At 33.3% G+C, this 24674-nt stretch overlaps 3 protein-coding genes and 1 long non-coding RNA gene across 9 annotated transcripts; 2 read left to right on the top strand and 2 right to left on the bottom strand.

Moving 5' to 3' along the window:
* Window positions 1-8830: 8830 nt before the first annotated feature.
* Window positions 8831-10560, top strand: LOC130729734 (major pollen allergen Ole e 1). Its single transcript, XM_057581569.1, has 2 exons — window positions 8831-9276; window positions 9845-10560. The coding sequence occupies exons 1-2, from the start codon at window positions 9090-9092 to the stop codon at window positions 10180-10182; spliced, it is 525 nt and encodes a 174-aa protein (XP_057437552.1). The 5' UTR covers window positions 8831-9089; the 3' UTR covers window positions 10183-10560.
* A 921-nt stretch (window positions 10561-11481) lies between these two features.
* Window positions 11482-13176, bottom strand: LOC130729733 (uncharacterized). The gene has a single exon (XM_057581568.1). The coding sequence runs from the start codon at window positions 13097-13099 to the stop codon at window positions 11681-11683; it is 1419 nt and encodes a 472-aa protein (XP_057437551.1). The 5' UTR covers window positions 13100-13176; the 3' UTR covers window positions 11482-11680.
* Window positions 13177-13500: 324 nt separating this feature from the next.
* Window positions 13501-14649, bottom strand: LOC130721404 (glutathione S-transferase T3-like). The gene has a single exon (XM_057572207.1). The coding sequence runs from the start codon at window positions 14647-14649 to the stop codon at window positions 13501-13503; it is 1149 nt and encodes a 382-aa protein (XP_057428190.1).
* Window positions 14650-19800: 5151 nt separating this feature from the next.
* Window positions 19801-23495, top strand: LOC130729732 (uncharacterized). Of its 6 annotated transcripts, none has more exons than XR_009016092.1 (4): window positions 19801-20474; window positions 21186-21254; window positions 21363-21492; window positions 21688-22098. It is a non-coding gene; the product is annotated as an uncharacterized LOC130729732 (long non-coding RNA). The 6 variants fall into 6 exon arrangements; XR_009016093.1 differs by lacking the exon at window positions 21186-21254 and adding an exon at window positions 23477-23495 and having other exon boundaries at window positions 19812-20474; window positions 21688-21960; XR_009016094.1 differs by lacking the exon at window positions 21186-21254 and adding an exon at window positions 22532-22857 and having other exon boundaries at window positions 19812-20474; window positions 21688-21960.
* The last annotated feature ends 1179 nt before the right edge of the window (window positions 23496-24674 follow it).

The raw sequence follows: 24674 nt of genomic DNA, 5'->3' as shown, positions 1-24674 counted from the left end.
ACCATTATATATTGTTTCACCTCCTCAGTTTGGTTTGGATCAGTTCTATTTTGAACATGGGAACTGAAAATCAAACTGATCCATTAACAAAATATCGGTTTTTTGGTTATCGGTTTTTTCGAGTTTTGGTTTTTTGGGTCGGTTTGAGCTGTTTTAATTGGTTTGGTTCAGTTATGAACACCCCTATTTCATGATCCTATTATTTACTCATTCTTCCATTTTCGATTCACCATTATATATTGTTTCACTTCCCCGGTTTGGTTTGGATCGGTTCTATTTTGAACATGGGAACTGAAAATCAAACTGATCCATTAACAAAATATCAGTTTTTTTGGTGATCAGTTTTTTCGAGTTTTGGTTTTTTTGGGTCGGTTTGAGCTGTTTTAATTGGTTTTGTTCAGTTATGAACACCCATATTTCATGATCATATTATTTACTCATTCTTCCATTTTCGATTCACCATTATATATTGTTTCACCTCTTATTTAAATCATGAAGGGGAAAGATGGAAATCCTTCATTTTATCTGCTTGGATTGATAAAATGAATTTTTTCCTCCATCGTCTTTGGTAGGCGGTGGTTACCAAAGGTATGATCTAAGAGTCAAAGACAAAAAAGGGGAACGAGTTCAAACTTTTAATAGTAACGTGACACTTTATTCAAAAATAAGAGAAACCTTTGAATCGAAATAATTTTCGTTAGTCGTTGTTTTCTCGATTTTTCAATAGGGACCTTTTCAGTGGGGGTAGGCTAGGGGTTTTATGTGGGCTTTTTTAGCACGTTTGTGTGCCTCTAGGGTTCTTTCGAGGTTTTCGCTATAGTGACATGGTTTTATCATTTCAGCTTTATGCTGCTAGGTTACTGTACTCATGTTGAGAGGGGATATTTCTCAACACTTTTTATATATCATTTTGCTTTTAATTTTTTTCGTAAATTATCAATTATTTTAGTTTATTTAATCTGGTGATTTTTTCCTATGATTTGATTTGATTTTTATTAGAAGTGGGGTTTCATTTTGTTGTTATATATTGATATTGATTTCTCTTGAAAATTAACATTTTGAATCAAAATATATATTATTATTGTTGTTATTGTTATTATAAATAAAAACATTGATATGAAAAATAGTCAATCAAATATTAATAATTAAATATGTATTAAAAAATTTAAAATATAATACTAATTTAATGTATATACAAAAATTTGAGTGAATTTAAGTCTTATAATTTAAAATATTTAATTTTTTCATATTTAAATAAGTAAAAAATTATTGTAGACTAATACACAGTTATCAATGTAAAAAAAAATACACAATTATCACTATTAAGAACATATAATTGAAACAATTGTTAAAATATATTGACTAGAAAGATACAAAACATAATATTACACGAAATTTAAATTGTAAATAACAAAATTACACGAAATTTAAATTGTAAATAACAAAATTAGTCACTCGTGCAGGGCACGGGTAATTCCGCTAGTTCTTATGTTTTGGAAATACAAGATTTATTAATTCAAACTTCTATATGGTATCAAAATTCAAACTTAATTTAGTATTTCTACAGTTTTTTCTTTATGATTTTTTATAGGCAAATTTTAATGGTTAGTTGTTACTAGTAAGTTAGAAAATCCCTTCAATTATTTTTTCTTTATGATAACTGAGTCATTTCCTCTTTTTTGTGTGCGCCACTTCATTTGCTTCCTTTTTTTTTGTGGATAAGGACCAATATCTAAACTCCAAGTTAAAAGATTAATTAAACATGAATAAAATAAAATTTAAGAAAACCTTAAATTAGTGAAATAAACTATTTTTGTATATTTTTAAATTTCTATCATTTTTGTTTCTTTTTAAATTTTCTACTTTTTAGGAAAACTATATAACCACTAAAAAACTAGGCAAAGTTTGAGTTTTTACAAAATCTTATAAGGTGGAGTAAACTTTTAAGATATTGATAAGAGTAATTAGTTTCTAATGCCTTAGTCAAGAAATATACGTGACAAAATTCTAGCCTTAATGTCTTAAGTCCTAGTGATCGCAAAAGGAGCATTATAAGGGCTGACAAAAAAGTTTTAAAAAATAAAGAAAGAGAAGATGCACCATGAATCTATATATATATGAAAATAATGTTTCCTTCTAGAAGCCTATGCCACATGGCACCCCCAAATTCTTCCAATTTCCCTCTAAGAAAAAAAAGACATCCCACTTTTTTGTTACAACATATTTCATCTCTCACCTATTTAATTTCATTTATTATTAATAATTCCTTATCCTATATGATACACTTGAATGTATATTTTTAAATATTATATTTTTGAAAGTTTGTGACAATTCAAGTAATATTACGAAATCTATTTAAAAAAAATGATTATTTCGAAATCTTTTTCTCACTTTTTAAATTTTAAATATAAAAATTACTTGAAATTATTTTAAAAATAAATCTAACATTAGTTTTTTTTATTACAAATTAAAAAATATAATACACAACAAAAATTGGAATCCTTTGTTTGTTCAACTCCAACAGCAATGTTGATAATAAATATTGAAACTTTTAATTTAAACTATCATTATTTCCTAACCTATAATTTATGTCTTTAACATGTTTTTAAAAAATATATTTAAATTTTTTAAAAAATATATTGGAAGGAAATATTATATTAATTTTACATTTGAAATTTAACTTTCTTCATTATAATAATTGTTGAAAATCTAATTAATATTATTGGTTGTTGGTTTACTTAGATGAGAAAATGAATGTTTTCAAATCAAATAAATATTTTTTTTTTCCAGCATCATGATTTTTTGGTAAATTGGAAAATAAGCATCATGTTTTTATTAAGTTTGATTTATTCTTCCGAAATTTTAATCTATATTAAACATTTTATCCTTATAATTGTTATTAATGACTCTAATTAATAACTAAAGTCAATGAATATAATTAATTACCTTTTTTAAATTCAAAAATGAAAAAAATCAATTTTTTAAAAAATTTGTTTTTTTTTTTGGCTAAAACTTCTACAAATCAAACAAATAATTTATATGTGAGACACACATCATTAATAAACATTTCATTACTAAACAAATTTTCAAGGTTTTTTCCATTAGCGAACCTTATTATCCTATTTGATCCAAAAAGCTAGAGCATATTCTGGAATTTTTTCTCAAAGAAATGGAATATTCCAAAAATCTATATATATGTGAAAATAAGGTTTATTCTAGAAGATCTATGACACATGGCACCTCCATATTCATCCATTTTCTCTCCAAGAAAAAAAATATTCATTCTACTTTTTTGTCACAACATACAATCATGACTCACCCTATTTAATATCATTTAATGTAATTCCAATTTTTATGTAACCTTTATTTAAAAGTTCAAAAATATTTTAAATCCTTTATAATTGAATTATCACAACAATTAATGTTTTAATTTTTTAATATTTAATATTTAATTTCGATTTTTTATATAACCTTTACTTGGAATTATATTTGAAAACATTACAAATATGATAAGAAAAATTAAATTTGAAAATAAAAAATAATAATCACAAATCGGAAAAAATACTTCTTAATTTAATTTTCAACGTAATTATTATTTTAATTTTTCATCTGTTTCGAAAGTACAGATTTTCAATATTTAATATTGATTTTAATTTCAATTTTTTATGTAACCTTTACTAGGAATTTTATTTGAAAATATATCTAATATAATAAAAAAAATTGAATTCGAAAATAGAACAAAAATAATAAAAAATCAGAAAATAAAATTAATTTAAATCCTTTTTAATTTAATTTTCAACGTAAATGTTATTTTAATTGTTCAATCTATATCTATATATATATGAAAAGAAGGTTTTCTTCTAGAAGACCTATGCCACATGTCTCCTCTTAAGTAATTCATTTTCCTTCCAAAACAAAAAAATATATTTCCACTTTTTTTGTCACATTAATTGCTAAGTTTAATATAGGTAAAATCTTTATTAAGAATAAAACATAAGTAATACTTATAAAAACTATCAAAGTAAGGATATAATTCCAAATAATATTATTTTCTGCCCCTCCATATTTTCGAAAACATGATACAATACATGAACATCTCTAAACCTATTTCATTTCATCCATTATTAAAAATTCATAATTAGATTAAAACTTTTTGAAAATAATCAATTCTGATTAAAAAAAATTAAATTTTTATTTTCCCTGAAATTATTTTTTAAGATAAATCAAATATTTTAAAAAAATATTACAAATTTGAAAATACGATTCATAAAAATAATTACAATCCCTTTTTTTAATTAACAATATTCTAAATAGTTATAATAAATATTCGTAATTATTTCAAATAGAAATAAGTATTGGATCTTTTAATTTTTATTTTTCTAAAATTCATTTATTTGTTTTTCTTTAATATTATGGTTAAAATGATTTTAAAATATAAATTAATTTTTTTGAAATTCGAATTTCTTTTACTATAGTAATCGTTTAAAATCTAATTATTACTAGATTAGTTGTAAAATGAGTGTGATGAGCAAATAATTTTTTGAAAATAAAATAAATATATTTTTAAAAAAAATTTAGCATCATTTTTCTTTTTTTTTTTAATTTTTCGAAAATTTGGCAATTGAATAAATATTCCTATTTTAGATACTACAATTTTGATTTCTTATAATTGAAATTAATGGCTCTAATTAATTCCTACAATTAATGAGTATAATTAATTGTCTTTTGAAATTCAATTTTTAAAAACCTTGATGCTCAAGAATTGATAATTTATTGGAACAATGAAATAATTTGTAAGAAATAACGAAAAAATTTAATTAAATTAGACAAGATTAATTAAAGAATTGAAATTTCAAAAATGAAATATTCCACATTTTCGAAATTAAATTGATATAATTTAATTAATGAATCCTTAGAACATTTAATACAAATAATTTTGTTGATATGTTTAATTTCTGATTAATTTTTCACTGACCAATAATGAATATTTTATTTTAGGAAAAAATTAAGCATAAATAAATCAAAATATTTCAGCATCATTTTGTGCATACCTCCTCGAAAACAAGGTAAGGACTTTCATTTTCCTCCATTTCCTATTCAACTTATACTTCTTCCTCCCATCTTTGGAATTTCTTATGAAAAAAACCCATCATGTTTTTCTCTCCGCTCCATGGTAAGTATTTTCAACTTTCTTCCATATTTTTCATACTCCTCTCTTTCCTCCCTTTCATTTTTCTGTTTCTCAATTCTTTATTTAATTTCATGTTAAGCAACTTTCACCTTCAATTTTTCTTTCATTTGAAACAATTATAGAGAAAAATAATTTATCAATCATGTGCTAGGTAATGCTTTAATTTTATCTTAATGCAAAAATAATTAATTTTGCTATACATGTGCATTGGTTAGAGAATTCATTTGCTCTTTTGAGACATTTCTCACATTATTTATTTAATCTATAACATTTTGATATAATTTAATTAATGAATCCTTAGAACATTTAATACAAATAATTTTGTTGATATGTTTAATTTCTGATTAATTTTTCATTGACCAATAATTAGTATTTTATTTTAGGAAAAAATTAAACATTAATAAATCAAAATATTTCAGCATCCTTTTGTGCATACCTCCTCGAAAACAAGGCAAGGACTTTCATTTTCCTCCATTTCCTATTCATCTTATACTTCTTCCTCCCATCTTTGAAATTTCTTATGAAAAAAACCCATCCTGTTTTTTTCTCCGTTCGTCTACTCCATGGTAAGTATTTTCAACTTTCTTCCATATTTTTCATACTCCTCTATTTCCTCCCTTTCATTTTTCTGTTTCTCAATTCTTTATTCAATTTCATGATAAGGAACTTTCACCTTCAATTTTTCTTTCATTTGAAACAACTATAGAGAAAAATAATTTATCAATCGTTTCGGTTTTATAATTTAATTACCCAATTTTTTTTTTCAAATCCGATCCAATTTTTATCGGTTTGGATTGGATTGGATTTCAGTTTTTCAAAGAAAGTAAAAATCTTGAAATACATAACAAAATAGAAAATAAAATCATAAAACAAGAAGCACTGTAAAAGTTACAGAGACAAGATATCATGCTTAACACTAACATCAATACTGTAAGAAATGAATTATGTACGCACTGATATGTTTCACTTTCGCTGAATGAAAAGAAGACATATGTCTCCTAACTTGGAAAATGTTAAACACATTACTGTAAAGGTTTGGGTATACATGGAATAAAATATTATAAGTATGGTTAAATGGGTAATTATGTATGTCAAAATTTAAATAAATAAATACTTTCGGTTTGGTTTGGATCGGTACGATTTAGAACATGGGAACTGAAAACCAATCCGATCCATTAGCGTAAATATTGGTTTTTGCTATTTTCGGTTTTTCAGTTTTTGGTTTTTTTGGATCGATTTGAGCGGTTTTAATTGGTTTGGTTCGGTTATGAACACCCCTATTTCATGATCCTATTATTTACTTATTCATCCATTTTTTATTCACCATCATATATTGTTTCACCCCTTTTTTAAATCATGAAGGGGAAAGACGAACATCCTTCAATTTATCTGCTTGGATTGATAAAATGAATTTTTCCTCCATCGTCCCTGGTAGGCGGTGGTTACCAAAGGTATGATCGAAGAGCCAAGGACAAAAAAGAGGAACGAGTTCAAACTTAAAAGTAATAGTCACATGAGAGTTTATTCAAAAATAAGAGAAGCCTCTGGATCTAAATAATTTTCGTAAATTATCTATTATTTTGGTTTATTTAATCTGGCGATTTTCTCCTATGATTTGATTTGAGTTTTATTAGAAGTGGGGTTTCATTTTGTTGTTACATGTTTTTTTTTTGTCCTTTGGCCACCAGTCACCACGGGGGAAAAGAGCCCCACGTGACTAATCTGGCTCGGGATACGGTAGTAATGTCCCTGACCACAAATGTATTATATTTTTCCTTAGAGGGGATCGAACCCGGACCAGAAGCCTAGGCGAAATCCCTTAAGGAAATGCACATTCACCAAACATTTTGAATCAAAATATATATATTATTATTAGTGTTATTGCTATTATAAATAGAAACATTGATATGAAAAATAATCAATCAAATATTAATAATTAAACATGTATAAAAAAATTAAAATACTGATTTAATGCATATATAAAAATTTGAGTGAATTTAAGTCTTATAATTTAAAATATTTAATTTTTTTCATATTTAAATAATTAAAAATTTATAAGTAAAAAGTTGTGGTAGATTAATACATAATTATCACTATTAAGAACATATAGTTGAAAGAATTGTTAAAATATATTTACTAAAAAGATACAAAACATAATATTACATGAAATTTAAATTGTAAATAACAAAAGTCACCCGTGCAGGGCACGGGTAATCCCGCTAGTTAATGCTTTGCAACAATTAGTCAGTGCACTCCCTTACTTTCATATAACATTACTCTTAGCTTATTAGTTATTAGTTGTCGGTATTAACGTGGACGCGGGATGGATGGGCTCTTCCTCCACCGGTTTTGGGATGGTTGCGTGATCACACGACTCACAGCTAATGGTGGCAGCATCGTCTATTGAGCCTTATCAATCGGATCCAACGATTGCAGAGGCTATGGAGCTTCAATGGAGTTTGAAGACTACAACGGATATGCAAATTGAAGATGCAATATTTGAGTCGGATTCTCAGATTGTTATAAATGCAATCCACTCAAAGTGCAGCAGGCCAGACATTGATCCTATCATAGCTGATTGCATACATATCATGAGATCCTTTAATTCCTTGATGCTTAGACATGTTAATAGAAGAGAAAATTAAACAATGCTGCTCATGTTTTAGCTTCCATTGCTTTTGATTTTCCTTCAAAATTCTGGTGGGACAATCCCCCTAGAGCTTTGGCTGAGGCTATCTTTGTAGACACATTTGATTATTACTATGAATAAAATGCCTCGTACTTGAATGAAAAAAAAATGTTATTAGTATTAATGAAAAAAATTGAGTTTTATGTTATTACTTGTTGCTTGTTGCCCCTTGTTGGTTTGGATAATCTTCAAACATCAATAGGTGATAGGTCCTGAGTTCGGATCCAGCAGCTAAAAAGCTTTGTGTCCTTTGCCTTCTAAATTCTCCTTTACTTCCAACCAGGGACCATGATTTATTTCACCTATTAATGCCTTCCCTGAAATGACATTTTCCAATGGCTGAAGCTCTGCTCAGAAATGCACATGAACGACATGAATGCTCTTAAATCTTGACCCTCCTCCCTCCACTGTCACGCTATTCTTCAATGCCTTAACTTTTCCTATCAGCAACAGCCAGATGCATAGATAGTATATGATCTCAATCAATGAATGATTTAAATGGCATTGTACACACTACATGTCTAGAACTGCTCTGTGCTTAATGCTCATGCACTTCAAAAAAAAGGATTGTTTTCACAAGATTTTGTTGCAACTAGACTTGGTGCATGTTTAGAAACCTTTTACAACTAATTTTGAAGGCAAAATCAGTTTTGGAGAGAAACTTCTATTTTTGGAGTAGTTTGTGAATTTCAGAATTAATTTCGACGAAATAGAAGGTAATCCAAACATGCTTCACAAAAGAGCTACTCCACAATTACCATTACAAATTACAATTGTGGGTTCCTGTTTATTTATATTGCAGATAAGGGTGTGGAGTAAACCGTGACAGCAATAAACCTTCATTACTACACAACCCTTTTTATGTACCTACCTTGTTGGTCTTTTCCAAACTAGAATCTCTATTTAAACTGCTGCATCAATACTCAATTTCCCAATAGAAGCTATCCTGCTTTGCTCCTATTTGCCTCTTTTTCTTCCCAAACCAAAGAATCTACTACCTCTTCTCTCTCCTACTCATAAGCTCCATGTCTTGCCAAATAACATTCACATGTCTTTGTTTCTTGTGAAAAAAATAAATCATTTCCATCTTTTTTCCCCCTTGAACTTGGCCCTCCCCACTCACTAACAACTGCCTCTCATTATCCACACACCAAACTCACTCATCTTCTACTAGGTTGCTGCTAATGCTCTGAAACCAAAGCTCTAGCCATGAATTCCATAACCCTCTTGCTCCTTTTACCTTTGCTTGCTCAGGTTTTGGAAGTTGAGCCTGCAAGAACTAAGCTTCTGCCAGGGAAACCCAGGCTTCCCATTTCTCAAATCAGTGTCATGGGTTTTGTTTACTGTGATTTCTGCTCCAACAACAGCTTTTCCAGACACAGCTACTTCTTGCCAGGTAATGAGTCTCAATATAACCTTCTCCTATGTCATGTTTGGATCAGCTTCTCTTTCATCATAATGAGTTTTAAAATCTAGAAGTTGCTCACACAGGCTTCTTCCTAGAATTGATTTTGGTATCAGTATCAATTGTAGAAATGTTTCCCAACATTCACTTAGATGCAAGTGTTGGTGATGCAACCTTGATTTGCATATGTTTAGTTACACTTTTTTGTTTTCACAAAAGATAGAAACAATACTTATAATTATGTTTAGATCATATTCTTCAGCAACCTTGATTTGCATATGTTTAGTTACACTTTTTTGTTTTCACAAAAGATAGAAACAATACTTATAATTATGTTTAGATCATATTCTTACTCATAAGAGTCAATTCTGAAACCAAGGAGCTACTTAGACAAGCTTCTCATTAGAATTGATTCTGATTTCATAATAAATTGTGAAAAACTTCCAAACATGCACATAGATACCAGTGCTGATGATGCAACCTTGAGTTGGATATGATTGATGATTCCAAGTAGGGAATTTACTTATACTTTTTTGTTTTCACAATTATTAATTTCCAGGAGCTGAGGTGAGAGTAGATTGCATGTTCAAAGCACTTTCAGAGAAAACTACAGAACAAATTTCACTTTCAGTGAACAGAACTACAGATAAATTTGGGCTGTACAGGCTGGAAATTCCATCAGTTGATGGAGTGAGGTGTGCAGAAGATTCTGAAGTTGTGTCTTCCTGCAAGGCAAGCTTAATAGGGAGTTCATCTTCTTCTTGCAATGTTCCTGGCTATAAAAGCACTTCTAATGTGATGGCAGTGAAAGCAAGAAAAGCCAATCTCTGCATATACAGCATCAATGCTTTGACTTTCAGGCCATCCAAGAGGGATATCACTGTATGTGGTAATTAAAGGAAGCAGATTACACAAGTAGCCTAGTACTTTGGTGAGGTTACTTGTGTATTCATTATTACAAATTCCCAAAAACAAAAAAGCTCATATATGTTATCTTGTTCAGCCTTTTGAAGGTCATAGATGTCCTCTCTCTTTCTCTTTCACCCTTCATTGTTTTGCTGCATTAATTGTTTGGCAATACTATTATCATATTATGCTATGCCAAAAAAAATATCATGCATGTAGAATTTGGGTGTGGAATAGTTTGATTTACCCAGTTGATTAGGACCTGTTAAAATGTACTTGATGAATATAGTTTCTATTTTGTGAAATTGTAAAGAATGAGAAAGTTGTTCAACAAAGCAACATTATGATTAAAGTAGTTAATGTTATGCATATCGTAGTTCCCATGTGAAAAACTACTTCAAAATAGAAGATGGAAAGAATACACATCATAAATTCAGAATTAACTGGAAATCTGCAATGCAGAGACAAACTGTAGTTCCTAAAAAGATGACACTTATTTTGGTCCAAAGTTTTGCTTTGCAAATTAGTACCTAAAGTTGTCAAATTTCTATGAATCCAAACAAGCCCACATGAAGTTTGTAATGTGCCTTCCTAATATTAAGGGAAATTGTAAACTCATGCGTTCATGGAATTAGAGCTGTTCAATCAAAATCAGACAACTCAGATGATCACCTAAGTTTGTAAAACTCGTAACACTAATTAATACCAACAACTGCAATTATAAATAAGTGTGGGAGTGGGTGTATAATTCAGTGTGATTTTTCAAGAATTGCCTCAATATCATAAAAGGTAACTATTTCTTTGCCAATTATATACGGTCCCCCCTCAAGCATGATGCAACTTGCCATTTGTTCCACAACCCCGTACAACAATATGTCACGTAATCATGTCTCTCTGGTCCTTATTAGCTCCATAGTGGAAGATAAATGCTATGAGAGCAACTCCAATGCTTAGGCTCTTATTTGGGCTTTTATACACTATTCAGCACTATTCTACACTATTCATGTGCCACGTCAGACTTAAGAGCCTGCTAAGAGCCTGAAGCAGATTTTGCTCCAATGCATGGGCTCTTAAATTACTATTACAAGGGTCCCACTGTGTCCCACCATACAACATTAAATAATGATATTTATTTTCACCTAATTTAGATTTAAAATTTAATAGTATATCAATACTTCAACTAGAAATTAATTTAATTATTACTTATACTAATTTAATTTAAAATTAATTTTCCTAAAATTTTAAAAAAAGTACATTGTATTGAATTATAGAAATAAAAGAGAGCCAAACTTGAGAGAGAGAGCCTCATTAAAACCTTACTAGGAAAAGCCCAATTGGGATACAAGCCTAGTGAAGGAAAAAGAGTACAACAATCCCTAAGAGAGACCTTAATACATTACATTAACAAAATAAATACGAAAGGAAATACATGAGAATGAAAAATAAACAACAATACATTTGAAACGAAATACACATCAAGGCGTGAAGATTAAGTTTCATTATTATCGATTTCAGGAAGGTCCCAGATATGCTCCACCAAGTCTGCTTGAAGTTGGCGATGGATTGACTTTTCAATTTGATGTGCTCTCCTTTCCAACATATTTCTAAAAGCGGGAATAGGACCGCTTAATACTTCAGCATCCGATATGTCATTATTGACCTGCTCATAAACAAAATTACCTTTGTACGTGTTGCGCTCATCTTCAACAATCATGTTATGCAATATGATGCAAGCATAGATGATTGACTTCATGTCATTCGGATGCCACCAGCGTGATGGACCACGGACAATCGCAAACCGAGATTGGAGCACTCCGAATGCACGTTCCACGTCCTTTCTTGCTGCTTCTTGTCTTTTGGCAAACTTTTGCTTTTTTTCTCCTTGTGGCATTGGGATGGTCTTCACAAATGTACCCCACTCGGGATAGATACCGTCTGCTAGATAGTATCCCATGTGATACATTGTTTCATTCACTCTAAATTTCACCATGGGAGCAGCTCCACGCAAAACCTCATTAAACACCGGAGATTGGTTTAGCACAGTAATGTCATTATTTGAGCCTGCAATGCCAAAAAATGCATGCCAAATCCACAAGTCTTGTGATGCCACTGCTTCAAGCATGATTGTGGGTCTTCCATGATCACCTCGGGTGTATTGACCTTTCCACGCAACTGGACAATTCTTCCATTCCCAATGCATACAATCAATGGAACCTAACATACCTGGAAATCCACGAGACTCCCCCCATTGAAGTAGGCGTGTCATGTCTTCCTCGTTTGGACGCCTCAAGTATTGCCCACCAAATACTTCACACACACCTTCTACAAAATTCTTTAAGCACTCAATTGCAGTACTTTCACCAATTCTAACGTATTCATCAACACTGTCAGCAGGTGATCCATACGCTAACATACGAATAGCGGCGGTGCACTTTTGTAATGGTGATAGACCTTGTCTTCCAACTGCATCAACGGACATTAAAAAGTACGGGTTATAAGACCCAAGGGCCTCTACAATTCTGAGGAACACATGCTTTCGCATTCGAAACCTTCGTCGGAAAAGCTCTTCCGTGTATACAGGATTTTCAGAGAAGTAGTCCTTCATCAACCGCTCGTTCCCAGCTTCACGATCTCTCTTTATTACTCTTCTTGTTTTCTTGGGCCTAACGGTGTTGGCATGTTGTTGTTGTTGTTGATAGAACTCCATCTCCTGCTGCATCATATCTTCAACGAACGTGTCATTCATAAAATCCTCCACACATTCGTTGTAAAATGTGTTCCAGTCGGGTAAATTGTTTGGATCCATTATATGGCACAAATGACAAAATATTGGTGTAATTTGATAGGAGGAATACAAGATGAGAGAACGAAAGAACTGTTGAATGTTGAAATGAATGAAATATGGCATGAATAAATAAGAGAAACAACGGTTATATTCCCAACGGCTATATTCCCCAACGACTATATTCCCAACGGCTATATTCCCAACAGCTATATTACCCAACCGCTATATTCCCAACGGCTATATTTCCCAACGGCTATATCCCCAACGGCTATATTCCCCAACCGCTATATTCCCCAACGGCTATATTCCCCAACATTGACATAGTACTTATTACGAAATTTGAATGATAAAATTACGACATTGACAATATACTAATTAAGAAATTAGAATAACGAAATTACAACATTGATTCAGTACACATGAAGAAGCTAGAATAATAAAGTTACAACATTGATGCAATACACATTAAGAAATTGGAAGAATAAAATTACATCACTAATACACATTAAGAAACACAAGAAGATTTAAGACATTCCTAGTTCACTTAAGGCGAAAGCACGTAGTGCGTTATGCGTACGCAACTCCTCATCGTTCATTCCAGATGTGTTCTTGTTAAGGATATCCATATATGCCCGAAAGTTCTCCGCCTTCTTAAATTTGAGTTCTTCCTGTCTCAATTGCAGTTCACTTTGTTTCAGTTGTTGGTCAGCTTGTTGCAAATCTAGTTCTCTGTTCCTTATCTCCCTAAAATTTGCCATCATTTCCATTTTAGCCTTCCCCATGGCTAACACATCAGGGTGAGGAGCAAAAGATAGAGTACTTGACGCAGTATCTGTTGTTTTGGCCTTTCTCTTCTCTGCCTTCTTGCCCTTCGGGCGAGTTGTTGGTGGTGTTGCCTCATATTCGTCGCAATCAATTGATGCACTTGGGTCAGTCGATGTTCCGTCGGCGCCAGCTCCTGACTTCTTTTGTCCCCTTGAATTGGTTTTCATTGATTGTCCCTTCCACTTTGGTTCATCTTTCACCATCCGCCATACATTCTCATGTGTGAAATCTTTTTTATGGTCTACCTGAAATAGGGCATGCGCCTCAGCCATGATATCCTTCTCTGAGTGTCCACTTTTCCAAGGAGTGGTAACTTTGTTGTAGCAACCGGTAAAGAATTGAATATCTTTACTCAATTTTCCAAAACGACATTTCAGCATCTTCCCTGTCCTCGGAGGAGTGTCAAAGTCACGGTACTCATCAAATTGGTCGCGGATCCTATCCCAAAACTTTGCTGCCGTTTGATCAGTTCCCACCGTCGGATCCTTAGAAATGTTGAGCCATGATTGAACAAGAAGTAAATCGTCTTTAACCCTCCATCTGGTGCGTTTCTTTCCAGAAGATTGATCCTCATCTTCAAGATCAATATCATCTAGACCCTCGTGTTGTGTATCATCAGGCGTAGCCTCACATTGTGTATCAGAGACTTTTGAACCAGTGCTACCAGTAGGAGGGGCTTGGCTTTGAAATTGGTATTGTGGTGGATACATGGGGTATTGTGGATTTGTGAAATTTTCATCAGGGTGAAGTGGTTGGTTTTGAGATGTATATGGAAACATTTGGTACTGAGAATTATGAACATTGCCACCGGTGTGAGGCGATTGGTTTTGAGGTGGATATGAAGACATTTGGTATTGAGAATTTTGAAAATTGTCACCGGGGTGATGCGGTTGGTTTTGAGGTGGATATGGAGACATTTGGTGTTGATAATTTTGAAAATTGCCACCGGGGTGATGCGATTGGTTTTGAGGTGGATATGGAGACATTTGGTGTTGAGAAATTTGAAAATTGCCTCGGGTGTGACGCGCTTGGTTGTGAGGAGGAAATGACGGCGTAGGTCGAAACACCTGTGAAGGTTGGTTTCCTTGTTGTAACACCGGCGGAGGTTGAGAACTTTCATTGGTGGGAAGTGTTTGATCGTCCAACAAATCATAGTATTGTTGATAATGTTGGTGATCCATTTTGAATTGATGTGTAAAATGATGAAGTGCACACTATATATAATGTATAAAAGCTGAAAATGGGAGAGAAACGGTCTGATAACCGGCCAAACCAGTCAGACAACCTAAAACGGTTAAAAAACCGGCTCCAGCCGGTCAAAACCGGTCTGAAACCGGTCCACAACGGGAGGGTGACCTGCTGGGCAGGTCACCCTATATATAAACCCATCAAGAGCCCCATTTGTGAACCCTAGCCGCCTCTCCCCCTCCCCCCCCCCCTCGAAACCCTCTTCTCCTCCCCTCTTCTCTTCTTCTTCTTCTCCTCCCCTCTTCTCTTCTCTTCTTCTTCTTCTCCCCTCTGAAACCCAACCCACCTCTGCAACCCCACCACCACCACTGAAACCCAACCCACCGAAAGCCTCTTCTTCTTCTTCTCCTCCCCTCTTCTCTTCTTCTCCCCTGCCTCCTCGAAACCCCCTTCCCTTCTTCTCCCCTCTTCTCTTCTTCTTCTCCCCTCTGAAACCCAACCCACCTCTGCAACCCCACCACCACCACTGAAACCCAACCCACCGAAACCCAACCTCACCACTGAAACCCAAAACCCACCTCACCACCACTGAAACCCAAAACCCACCTCACCCCCACCGAAACCCAACCCACATCACCGCCTCAAACACCCACCACCACAGCCAAAATCCACCTCACCGCCCCCAAATCGACTTACCACCACCCAAATCGGAGCCACCAGATCATATCAGGGGAAAGGAAGCCCCTTTTCGCACATTCAAGTCTCCCTTTCAACAAGATCGGACATGCAAGGCTCAGAATTTTTTTTTTTCCTATGTAAATATCAGTTGCAGTGTAAAAGTTTGATTTTGGTTGTAAAGTTTGGATTTTTTTTTAAAAAAATTGATTTTGGTTTTGTTCTTGTGTTAGTTTATTTCAAATCTGTTCTTCTTCTTCTTCCCTTCTACCGTTTCTTCCCTCTGAAAGTAGTTGATGAGGAGCATGTGAGAGAAAATAATCGTTTTTTAATATAAGAGCTCATTAAGCAGGAGCTCTTGCAGAAGAGCCTCTGGACTGTAGCTAAGAGCTTTAAGGCTCTCTCCAATGCAGGGAAAAAATAAGAGCCGGCTCTTAGCAACTCCAGCAGGCCTAAGAGCCCAGCGTTGGAGTTGCTCTCAGTACACCAATATAGTCCAAAGTTTTGCAAGTGCGGCCTAATAGTTACATGAGAAGTTGAGAACAACAACGGAAGCAACCTAATAAGTGCTGAAGTTGCAGCTGGAAAACAGGATTAGCTTATAAATGTGATACTTAGATTTGAACTAATGGTAATTGCAAACAGTACTATACGTCTATACAGGCAAAGTAATTGCAAAACCCATGAACTGATTTGAACTATAATGTAGCAATAAAAAGTTATCTATTCTTTTCTCTCTGGTGGTCCGTGGTCGGAGGCCATAAAATTAAGAATACAGTTGAAGAGCTCTCCTATCATTGGACTGTTAATTGTACATGCCAGCATGCTTGTGTCCCCAGAGTTTTTACCATTCGAGCCAGTGAAGGGGGACAATAATAAATTTCTTTGACACAACTTGAGCCGGATTGGGATGGTGGGACTGGGACAGGTATGTTTTTTATCTTCTAGAAATAGAGCAAGCCAATTCTTTGAGCAAGTGTGGCAGTGACCGACTAGGTGCACGGTGGAATAGTGGTGGAGAAAAGGAGTAGCTTGGCAGAACGGTGGTAGAGGTAACAGCTAAAGGCACTATGACACTCAAGTCAACTTATAATCATAAAAAGAGAATCTCAAACTCTAGGAGAGCAATAATGATTTGTCTGAATTACTTACAATGTAAGGAAATCTTTTATAACTGTATGATCAATTGTATATGTAGTTAATTATTTCCTAGCGTCGTATAACGGTTTAACTTTGGTTGAGTTAGCTTGATTATGGTTTTAACGGATTAACTTTTGTGATTTGCCAGTTGGTTAGAAGAATGGAAGTCAAGCTCTGATTGGTGACTTGATTGTAATTATGCTCTTGGTCGTCCTGCCCGGTCAACCTGAATGGCATTAGTTTTGTGTACGTTTAGGCCATTGGTTGTGTTGCCCAGGGCCGGTCCCAACATTTTGAATGCCCTAGGCAAATAATAAAAATAATGGACCTCTAATAATTTTAACGTTTAGGTCATTGGTTGTGTTGCCACCCGGTACATAAAAGTAACACGCATAGTTACTAACTACTAGACCAGCTCAAGTCATTAATAACATTTTGAACATTAATTATTATAACTAAATTTTATTTTAGGGGAAAGTTTAATGAGATTTTTTTTGGGGCCCTTCTTTTTTGAGGCTCTGGGCTGTGGGCCTGCTTGCACAGGCCCAGGGCTGGCCCTGGTGTTGCCGACCTAGATAACATTTGGTCGAGTGGTCGTTATGGGCTTAACAAGAACATGAGCCCCTTAACTTGGAGTATAATGTAAAAAAATGTCAAGATGAATATACAATGTCAAATTAAATAGTAAAATGTGTCAAATGAATAAGTAAAATAAATTAAGAGATGAAAAGTTGCAAATCAATACCAAGATTTTAATCTGAGGCTGAGATAAAGCACTCAAACTTAGCTTTCATTTACAACCCTATGAGCTGCTGACGAGTTGTTCGCTAGTCGCCCGACATCTTTCTTCCTCTTTGAGTCAGCTCAGACTTTCTTGCACATCATTTCTTTCTTGATTAGTTTCAATTTTATGTTGTAGCAACTTCTAGCTAACTCTTGGTTCCCTCTAATAGTAATTACCAGGGCCGGCCCTAAGCCTGTGCAAGCAGGCCCACAACACAGGGCCTCCGAAAGGAAGGGGCCCAAAAAAAAATTCCCAAAGGCTACGGTTTTTAAGGTGTTGCGTAAAATATTTAGGCAACAGCTCATAAGCCGTAGCCTTTTATGAGACCTAGTTTCTACCTACACAAAGAGGAAACCGTTGCCTTTTCAGACTTTTAGCCACGGTTTTCTGACTGTGGCATGTGCCCGTGGCCTTTTCTCCAAAAACTACCCCCACTTTGCTAAATAATTTTTTCCATCCCTTTTTGCTAAATAAATATTTTTTTTACATTATTCAGAAAAAAAATCTTAAACTTTCCCAAAAAAAAAATTAAGATTGCCCAGGGCCTCCAAAATGTCGGGACTGGCTCTGGTAATTACTACTCCATTCTTGTTCACAAATTTCATTAACAGATGCCGAGTAGGAAAGAATGGTTGGACTACTCTCCTTTAGTTGAATTGTCTTCCTCACCCTTTCCGAGGAGGCAATCTAGTCCATTTTTTACTTCTTTTTTTGCGATATCTTGATTCTTGAGATGAATCATCTCGTCTCGACTTTCTTGGAGAGAAGTTTTCTTTGTCATCTCCCCTAGCTAGAGTCCCGACTTTGTGGGCTTCAAGATTTTTTTTGTTAATCATTGTTGCTCCAACTTCCTCTAGTATCATGGCCTTTCTTTACATACCTATTCAATTTCCATCCTGAATCATTTGCTTAATTGTATTGAGTTGAACACTATCATTTGTATTATGACCGTTACTTTGGTGATACTCACAATATTTTGAAGAATAAATATATTTCTGAGGCTTTTCGAGCGGGGTTGGTCGGGGTACAAGAGCTAAGGTGTAACATTTCATTTTTTCTTCACTAATTCAATTATTATTACTATTATTATTTAGTACTAGTGTCGTAACCTGTGCATTGCACATAAATTTTATGTTGTAATATTTTAAAAAATAAATAAGTTATTCGTGTATAAGTCAACCGTGTAAAGATATATGAAGAGAAAAATGAAATAAATAATTGAAATTGTGTTGTGTACATCAAACATTTCCAAAAACTTCCTTAAACACTACATTTACAGTATTAGCCTGTTGTTTGCCCACCTCATCAAGTATACAAAGTTTAAGACCTTTTTTTGAGCGTACTCTAGAAAGAGCTACTATAACTGACCATGTGAAGACGGGCCTCAGAAGGAAGAGCCCAACCTGAGATAGTGTTTGTCCTTGGCCCTTGTTTATGGTCATAGCAAAGCATACTGCAATTGGAAACTGTATTCTTCTGAATTTAATTTGAAATTTGGAATCAGAACGAACCAAGTTCATTCTTAAAATGTGCACTTTATCATCGACATTTGTTCCCGTGATAACAGTTGTACCAATAAAACGTTCATTATGTTCATCCACAATTAACCTGGTTCCATTGCATAAACTTGTTGCTTGGTCTATATTTCTCAAAAGCATAATTGGAGTAGCAATTTTCAATAAAAGTTTGTGGTTAGGCATTCCTGAACTTTTAGTGTCGTTCAAAAATTCCGTGGTAAACCACTCACCTTGGATTAGATGGTAGTTATAGAGAGAGACGAGTCATTGTATGGGTTGAGGTGATAAGGGTTAGTGGGTTTTTGGTTTTTATGCGTTTCAGGTTGGTGATTTTGCGAAGTGGATTGCATTGAATTGTTGTCATCAATGGTAGTAGTTTCCGAGAGTATTAGGTTCTTTCATGTGCTTCAAGATATTAACCAACCCCTTGGAAAAGATAGGAAGGTGATCATTAGACGTGTGTGTAAAGATTGTAATGCGCAACAAGTGGACTTAGCAAGGTTGAGTTCTAGTTCGTATCTATACTATATATAAAGGGAGAGTTTGTGCAGCCTTGGGGGTAAACCTGTCAATCAACAATTAATTTAAAAAACTATGAAGCTTGGCCATGGTTATTTTAGTAAAAATGCTTTTTATTTCACTTGGATTCAATCTCAGCCGTGGATTCAGAATTAGTTATTGAACTTGATCTCCTTCAGTATTTCGTTTACGTTTTGCTTTTCCTTCCGTTTCCATTCATCCAGCTTCTCGCGTTGCCCGTTTTAATTCTTCCACCTCTTTTAATCACGTCGCCCGTTTTCCCCTTTATGGCTTCCGTTTTCCACCTCCTTCTCAGATAGAGAGCTCGATCAGTTGTCAAAGGAGACATCTTTGAGGTGTCTCATCTATTGTCTCAAACACCTTCGCAGCCGTTTCGCACTCAGCAGCGTGAAAGAGATGGATCCAAGGGGATTTGTGGCTCTTCCGACAGAAGAAGCTCCTTCGCAGCACAGGCAAGGCCGCGTGGATTGTTGGAACCATCTACTGTGTTCGTTTAATTCTTTCGTTTGTCTGCCTCCTCTGCGACCTGCTGATCGCCTCCGATCCTCTGCACACTGTGAAATAGGGTTTGGGCGCTCAGAATGTGGATGAGTTACCTTCTCCTCCCTTCTCCTTATTTCTTTTTCCCACTTCTCCTTTATCCCCTTTTCTTCGTTTCCTTTCTTTTATAGTGTGCATTGCATTGTTGTTACTGTTGCTATTGGCGTCTTTCCACAGATTCTTTGATTTTTTTTCCCTGTTTCTATTTGCAGCATAGGATTGGACTGGACGACTGAATTTGATTGGATCAATTCTCTTCTTGGCAGATTTGCTGCCTCACTAATCTGTGGTGAGGATTTCTTCTTGAATTTTCTGTCCACAGATTCTTTGTTTGATCTTTTTTACCCCTGTTTCTATTTGCAGCATAGGATTGGATCCTATTTTTATATAGAATCCAAAAAACTCAAGCCACTACACTATCTGCACCCAAATGCATTTAGTCTAAAGGTCACCCCAAACCACACAGGTGTTGGTTTCCAATCGGTTTCCTCAAGACTGATGTGAAAAATGTTTTTTTTTTCTTCACTTTTTTGCGTTTATCATATGTCAATTTTCCCCAAAAATTACTTGAGGTTCTCCATGGCGTTCTGCAAAGATGTCTTTGATTGCTTCTGATTTCAGTTCCCTTCCAAAAGTGAAGATACTTGGTAAATGAGCTCCATTGGTTTCAACTGAAGTACATTGTTGTTATATATATATATATCCTCAATAATATGTGTTGATTTTCTTATCTCAAGCATTAGAGTGAGTACTCATGCTGCAGTTCTTAGAATGAGGTCTTTATCCACTTCCTTTAGAATTGACCAATCATTAATTCTACACATCACACATCTTAATATTGAGATAAAAAAATCCACTAACTGTGATGGATTGCCACTTCGGTTTCCAGGCCATCTTTCCTTTCTCCACAGTTCATGCAATGTTTAATGTTTAAAAGCAACTATATCAATAAACTTTTTATTTCCATTAACTACTTATTGAAAATAGGTTACACTTGCAGGATTTTTCCCAGACGTGGGGCTTAATCCCTTTTGTGATTTGATATTTGATTTCCAATGGGTAGCTACATGTCAGTTTGTTTATCACTGTAGTTCTTTTTTTCAGCATCATTATTAGTGTTTGTGTTCCGAACTGTCCCATGAAATTTACAGTTTTTTTCCCTTTTGCATATTATTAGCTACACAACTCTGATGTGGGATGAACGAATAATGGGTTGCTGGAAATTAAAGGTTCTTGGCTCAATAGTATACAATATAAGATCTATATTGGTTTGATAGTCGTGTTGAATCTTATCTTCATGACTTCAGGTGAGTGTCTTTCCTTTTTTCTTTGTTGTGATTGTTGAATATAGTACTCATTTGTCACAATCAATTAGAATAACTTTAGCATGGATTTTTATATCTTTATCATTATTAGTATTAATTTTGAACTTTGACCTATAGATAGCAGTGACATAGTGTACTTATACAAGAGTTGTTCATGGTGGTAAAAATTTTATGCAGGGATTTGAAGTAGTGTTGCTGGACAAAGAAACCGAGGAACACACATTGGTTCCTGCAGTGGAGTCTTTGTCAGGAAAGGACATTGAAGGAGCAAGGAACTTACTGAGAATCGCAATCCATGTTCTTTTGGTCAGGGCAGTGAACGTGGTGACTCTGGCATCTGATGATCTGCTTGGTTTTCTTCCTCACAATGATCCTCTTCTCATGAAATGCATAGACCCCATGGGTGCTTTAGCCAGATCAACTATACATTGGGCAGAAACAACAGCAAAGGTACTACATAAATTGTAGTATTCCCTTCTTCCAAAATCCTGGCATCATGATTTAAGTATTCCTGTAAAAAAGTAGATCTGTGTATACATAACCTTTCTTTGATATATAGAAGAATAAAAAGAGAGTTTGTTGTGAAAATTGGTTTTTCATCACTAAGCAAATATCATTAATTTCATGAGTCATGTTAGTTCTTAAAATTTAAACTTCTGCAGTTGACCAATTATGGGGTAGTTCAATAACATAACGAATTTAAGATAGGCTCTCATACCATCTTGATATTCAGGTATGGGCCTAACTTCACATAAAAGCTCATTTCATTTCCAATGGGTAGCTACATGTCAATTTGTTTATCACTGCAGTTTTTTTCCCTGCACCATGATTAGTGTTTATAATAGATGCAATTTTATCAAAGTACCTTGCAATTCTATTAGTAATGAGTTCTAAATAGGGAACAACACCGGCATCCCTTTGAGGCTCTGAGAATATCCAAGCCTCTCAAGTTAGAGGCAAAGAGGAGTTCAAAATGGGTAGATCTTGGATGCTTTAAACTGGAGAGATTTCAATTTAACAGGACTGAGGTAGGCACAAAATAATTCAGAGTTTGGATATATGGAGAGAGCAGCAACATCGTGGGATATGGATTTAACTATTGCCATCAAGAAAGGATTGGAATTTAGTGTGTAGTACCATCGTGATTACCTGTTCCTGTCCTCCCCCTAAAAAAAGAGAATTTGTTGAGCTTTTTTATTTTTTGTATAGCTATTGGTTGAGATTTAATCAGTGTAGTATAATAGAAAAATGTAATGATCCTTAATAAAAACTTTTGTGTTGTATGATGGATGGTGTATCAGAGTGTATTGATCCTTATTGGTGATATTCAAATATTATTTTGCACTACATGAATATACAAAATTGATTATTATTTGCAAATGAAAATAAACTTTTTCTGGCAAGCTGACTTTTAGATTTTTATTTTGGTACATTGGAAAGATAAATTACACCTTCTATCCTTATAAATAATCTATATATATTCAACTTTAAAAAACATATTTTTAAATAATTAATTTAAATTATAACTAAAATCAAAATAATCTATATGTTCTTTTTTTGTTATTGGGAGGTGGAGAGCCCATCAGTGTATTCTTTTTTAAAATGAGAAAATAATCTATATATTTAGAAATAATTAATTCTAATTAGTTTAAAATTTAAATCATAATTAATGTCATTAAAGGTTGATTTGAGTAGTTTCTATCACCTTGAATTAGTGATATTAATGCATATTAATTTGCTAAATTAATATGTAATTTATCATATTACTAATTGTAAATTATTATATGTTGTAATATATCACACATATACATTCATCCTCATGTTTATTTTTGAAAGTTTCCTCATATACGTTTGTGTTTAGGTTTTTTTTTTTTTTCGATAAGCACGTTTGTGTTTAGTTAATTATTTTTTGACAAAGTGTTTAGTTAATTATTAGTTACACACTAAATAAAAAAGTTTACACTAGGTTGGGAGCTTTCAGCTGGAGGCATTTTTGGTTGGATGATTTTGGAACCTAGGTGCGGACTCAGGCTCAAAGTCTTAATGGTCTAAAATTCTTATTAGGTGTTTGGGGAGCCTAGAGATGGCGTAATAATATAGTTCTTGATGCTAATCGTTGGACCCTTGAGACAGCTTGCCGAACGGTCTGTCATATCCATGATGAGCTGTTTTGCTTTCTCTGTTGTTTATTTTCCGAAGCAACAAAAAAATAATTCCATTGGACATTATAATTTTTTTAATACATACTATATTAATTATATTTATTAATAATATTTAACAATCAAAGGTTAAGAGTTTTAATATTAAATTTGAGATGATTGTCAAATACAGGATTAATTATTATTATTTTGTTACAAGAGGAAAAAATACATGATTAATTATTTAATAATTATTAAATATATTAGTTAAAATTAGAAACTAAAGGGTTTTAACATTAGATTTCATATCAATGCTAAAAAAACTTTTCACTTACCCTTCCCCTTACAATTATTTTTCTTTCAGTTTTGAAATATCAGTTATGAAATTCCATAAGACATGATCAATTAGTTTATATTTCTATAATATATTAATTAGTATCTGTTTAAAAATTTTAAAAATGAACTTGGATGTTCAAACATTAAAGAATATTATATAGTATATTAATTTTGATTTATATAGTATATTAATTAATATTAATCTTAATATGGAATTCTATAAGACATGTTAAATTATTTTGGATTAATAAAATATGAAAATTAATATTGATATTAACCTTTTCACCTATTTATTTCAAAAAAAAACCTTTTAACCTACATTTAGTTTATTTTTACTGTTTAGTAATAAAAATATCAATACCGGGGTATAATTAATAGAAATTGGTAATTTTAATTTTGTTCAAATTAATATATTTCATATCGCTTTCTATTATCTAATCATAATTAAATTTGAGAAAAAACATTGAAAAACAGTTTAATGAAAACATGGTTCGTGAAGACATTTTATGTTTTCATTTTTCATTTTCAAATTCTTCAAGTTTAATAAACATGTATTTTTTTGACTTTTTCAAAAGAAAAAAATGTCTCCGAGGGTTAAGTCAAGTGGTAAGAGTTAGGAAACATAAGAGTCTGGGGGAATGAAGGGTGAGGGGTCAGGTTCGAATCTTGGTGAATGAACTAATTACTAAC

This window comes from Lotus japonicus, chromosome 1 (genome assembly GCF_012489685.1).
Source record: "Lotus japonicus ecotype B-129 chromosome 1, LjGifu_v1.2".
Taxonomy (NCBI): domain Eukaryota; kingdom Viridiplantae; phylum Streptophyta; class Magnoliopsida; order Fabales; family Fabaceae; genus Lotus; species Lotus japonicus.
This window is presented reverse-complemented; position numbering and strand designations above follow the sequence as displayed.

Coding starts and splice junctions, on each gene's coding strand:
- LOC130729734 (XM_057581569.1), top strand. CDS start 9,090: ATGAATTCCATAACCCTCTTGCTCCTTTTACCTTTGCTTGCTCAGGTT. Junction 9,277..9,844: donor ACACAGCTACTTCTTGCCAG/GTAATGAGTCTC, acceptor ATTAATTTCCAG/GAGCTGAGGTGAGAGTAGAT.
- LOC130729733 (XM_057581568.1), bottom strand. CDS start 13,099: ATGCCATATTTCATTCATTTCAACATTCAACAGTTCTTTCGTTCTCTC.
- LOC130721404 (XM_057572207.1), bottom strand. CDS start 14,649: ATGTCTTCATATCCACCTCAAAACCAATCGCCTCACACCGGTGGCAAT.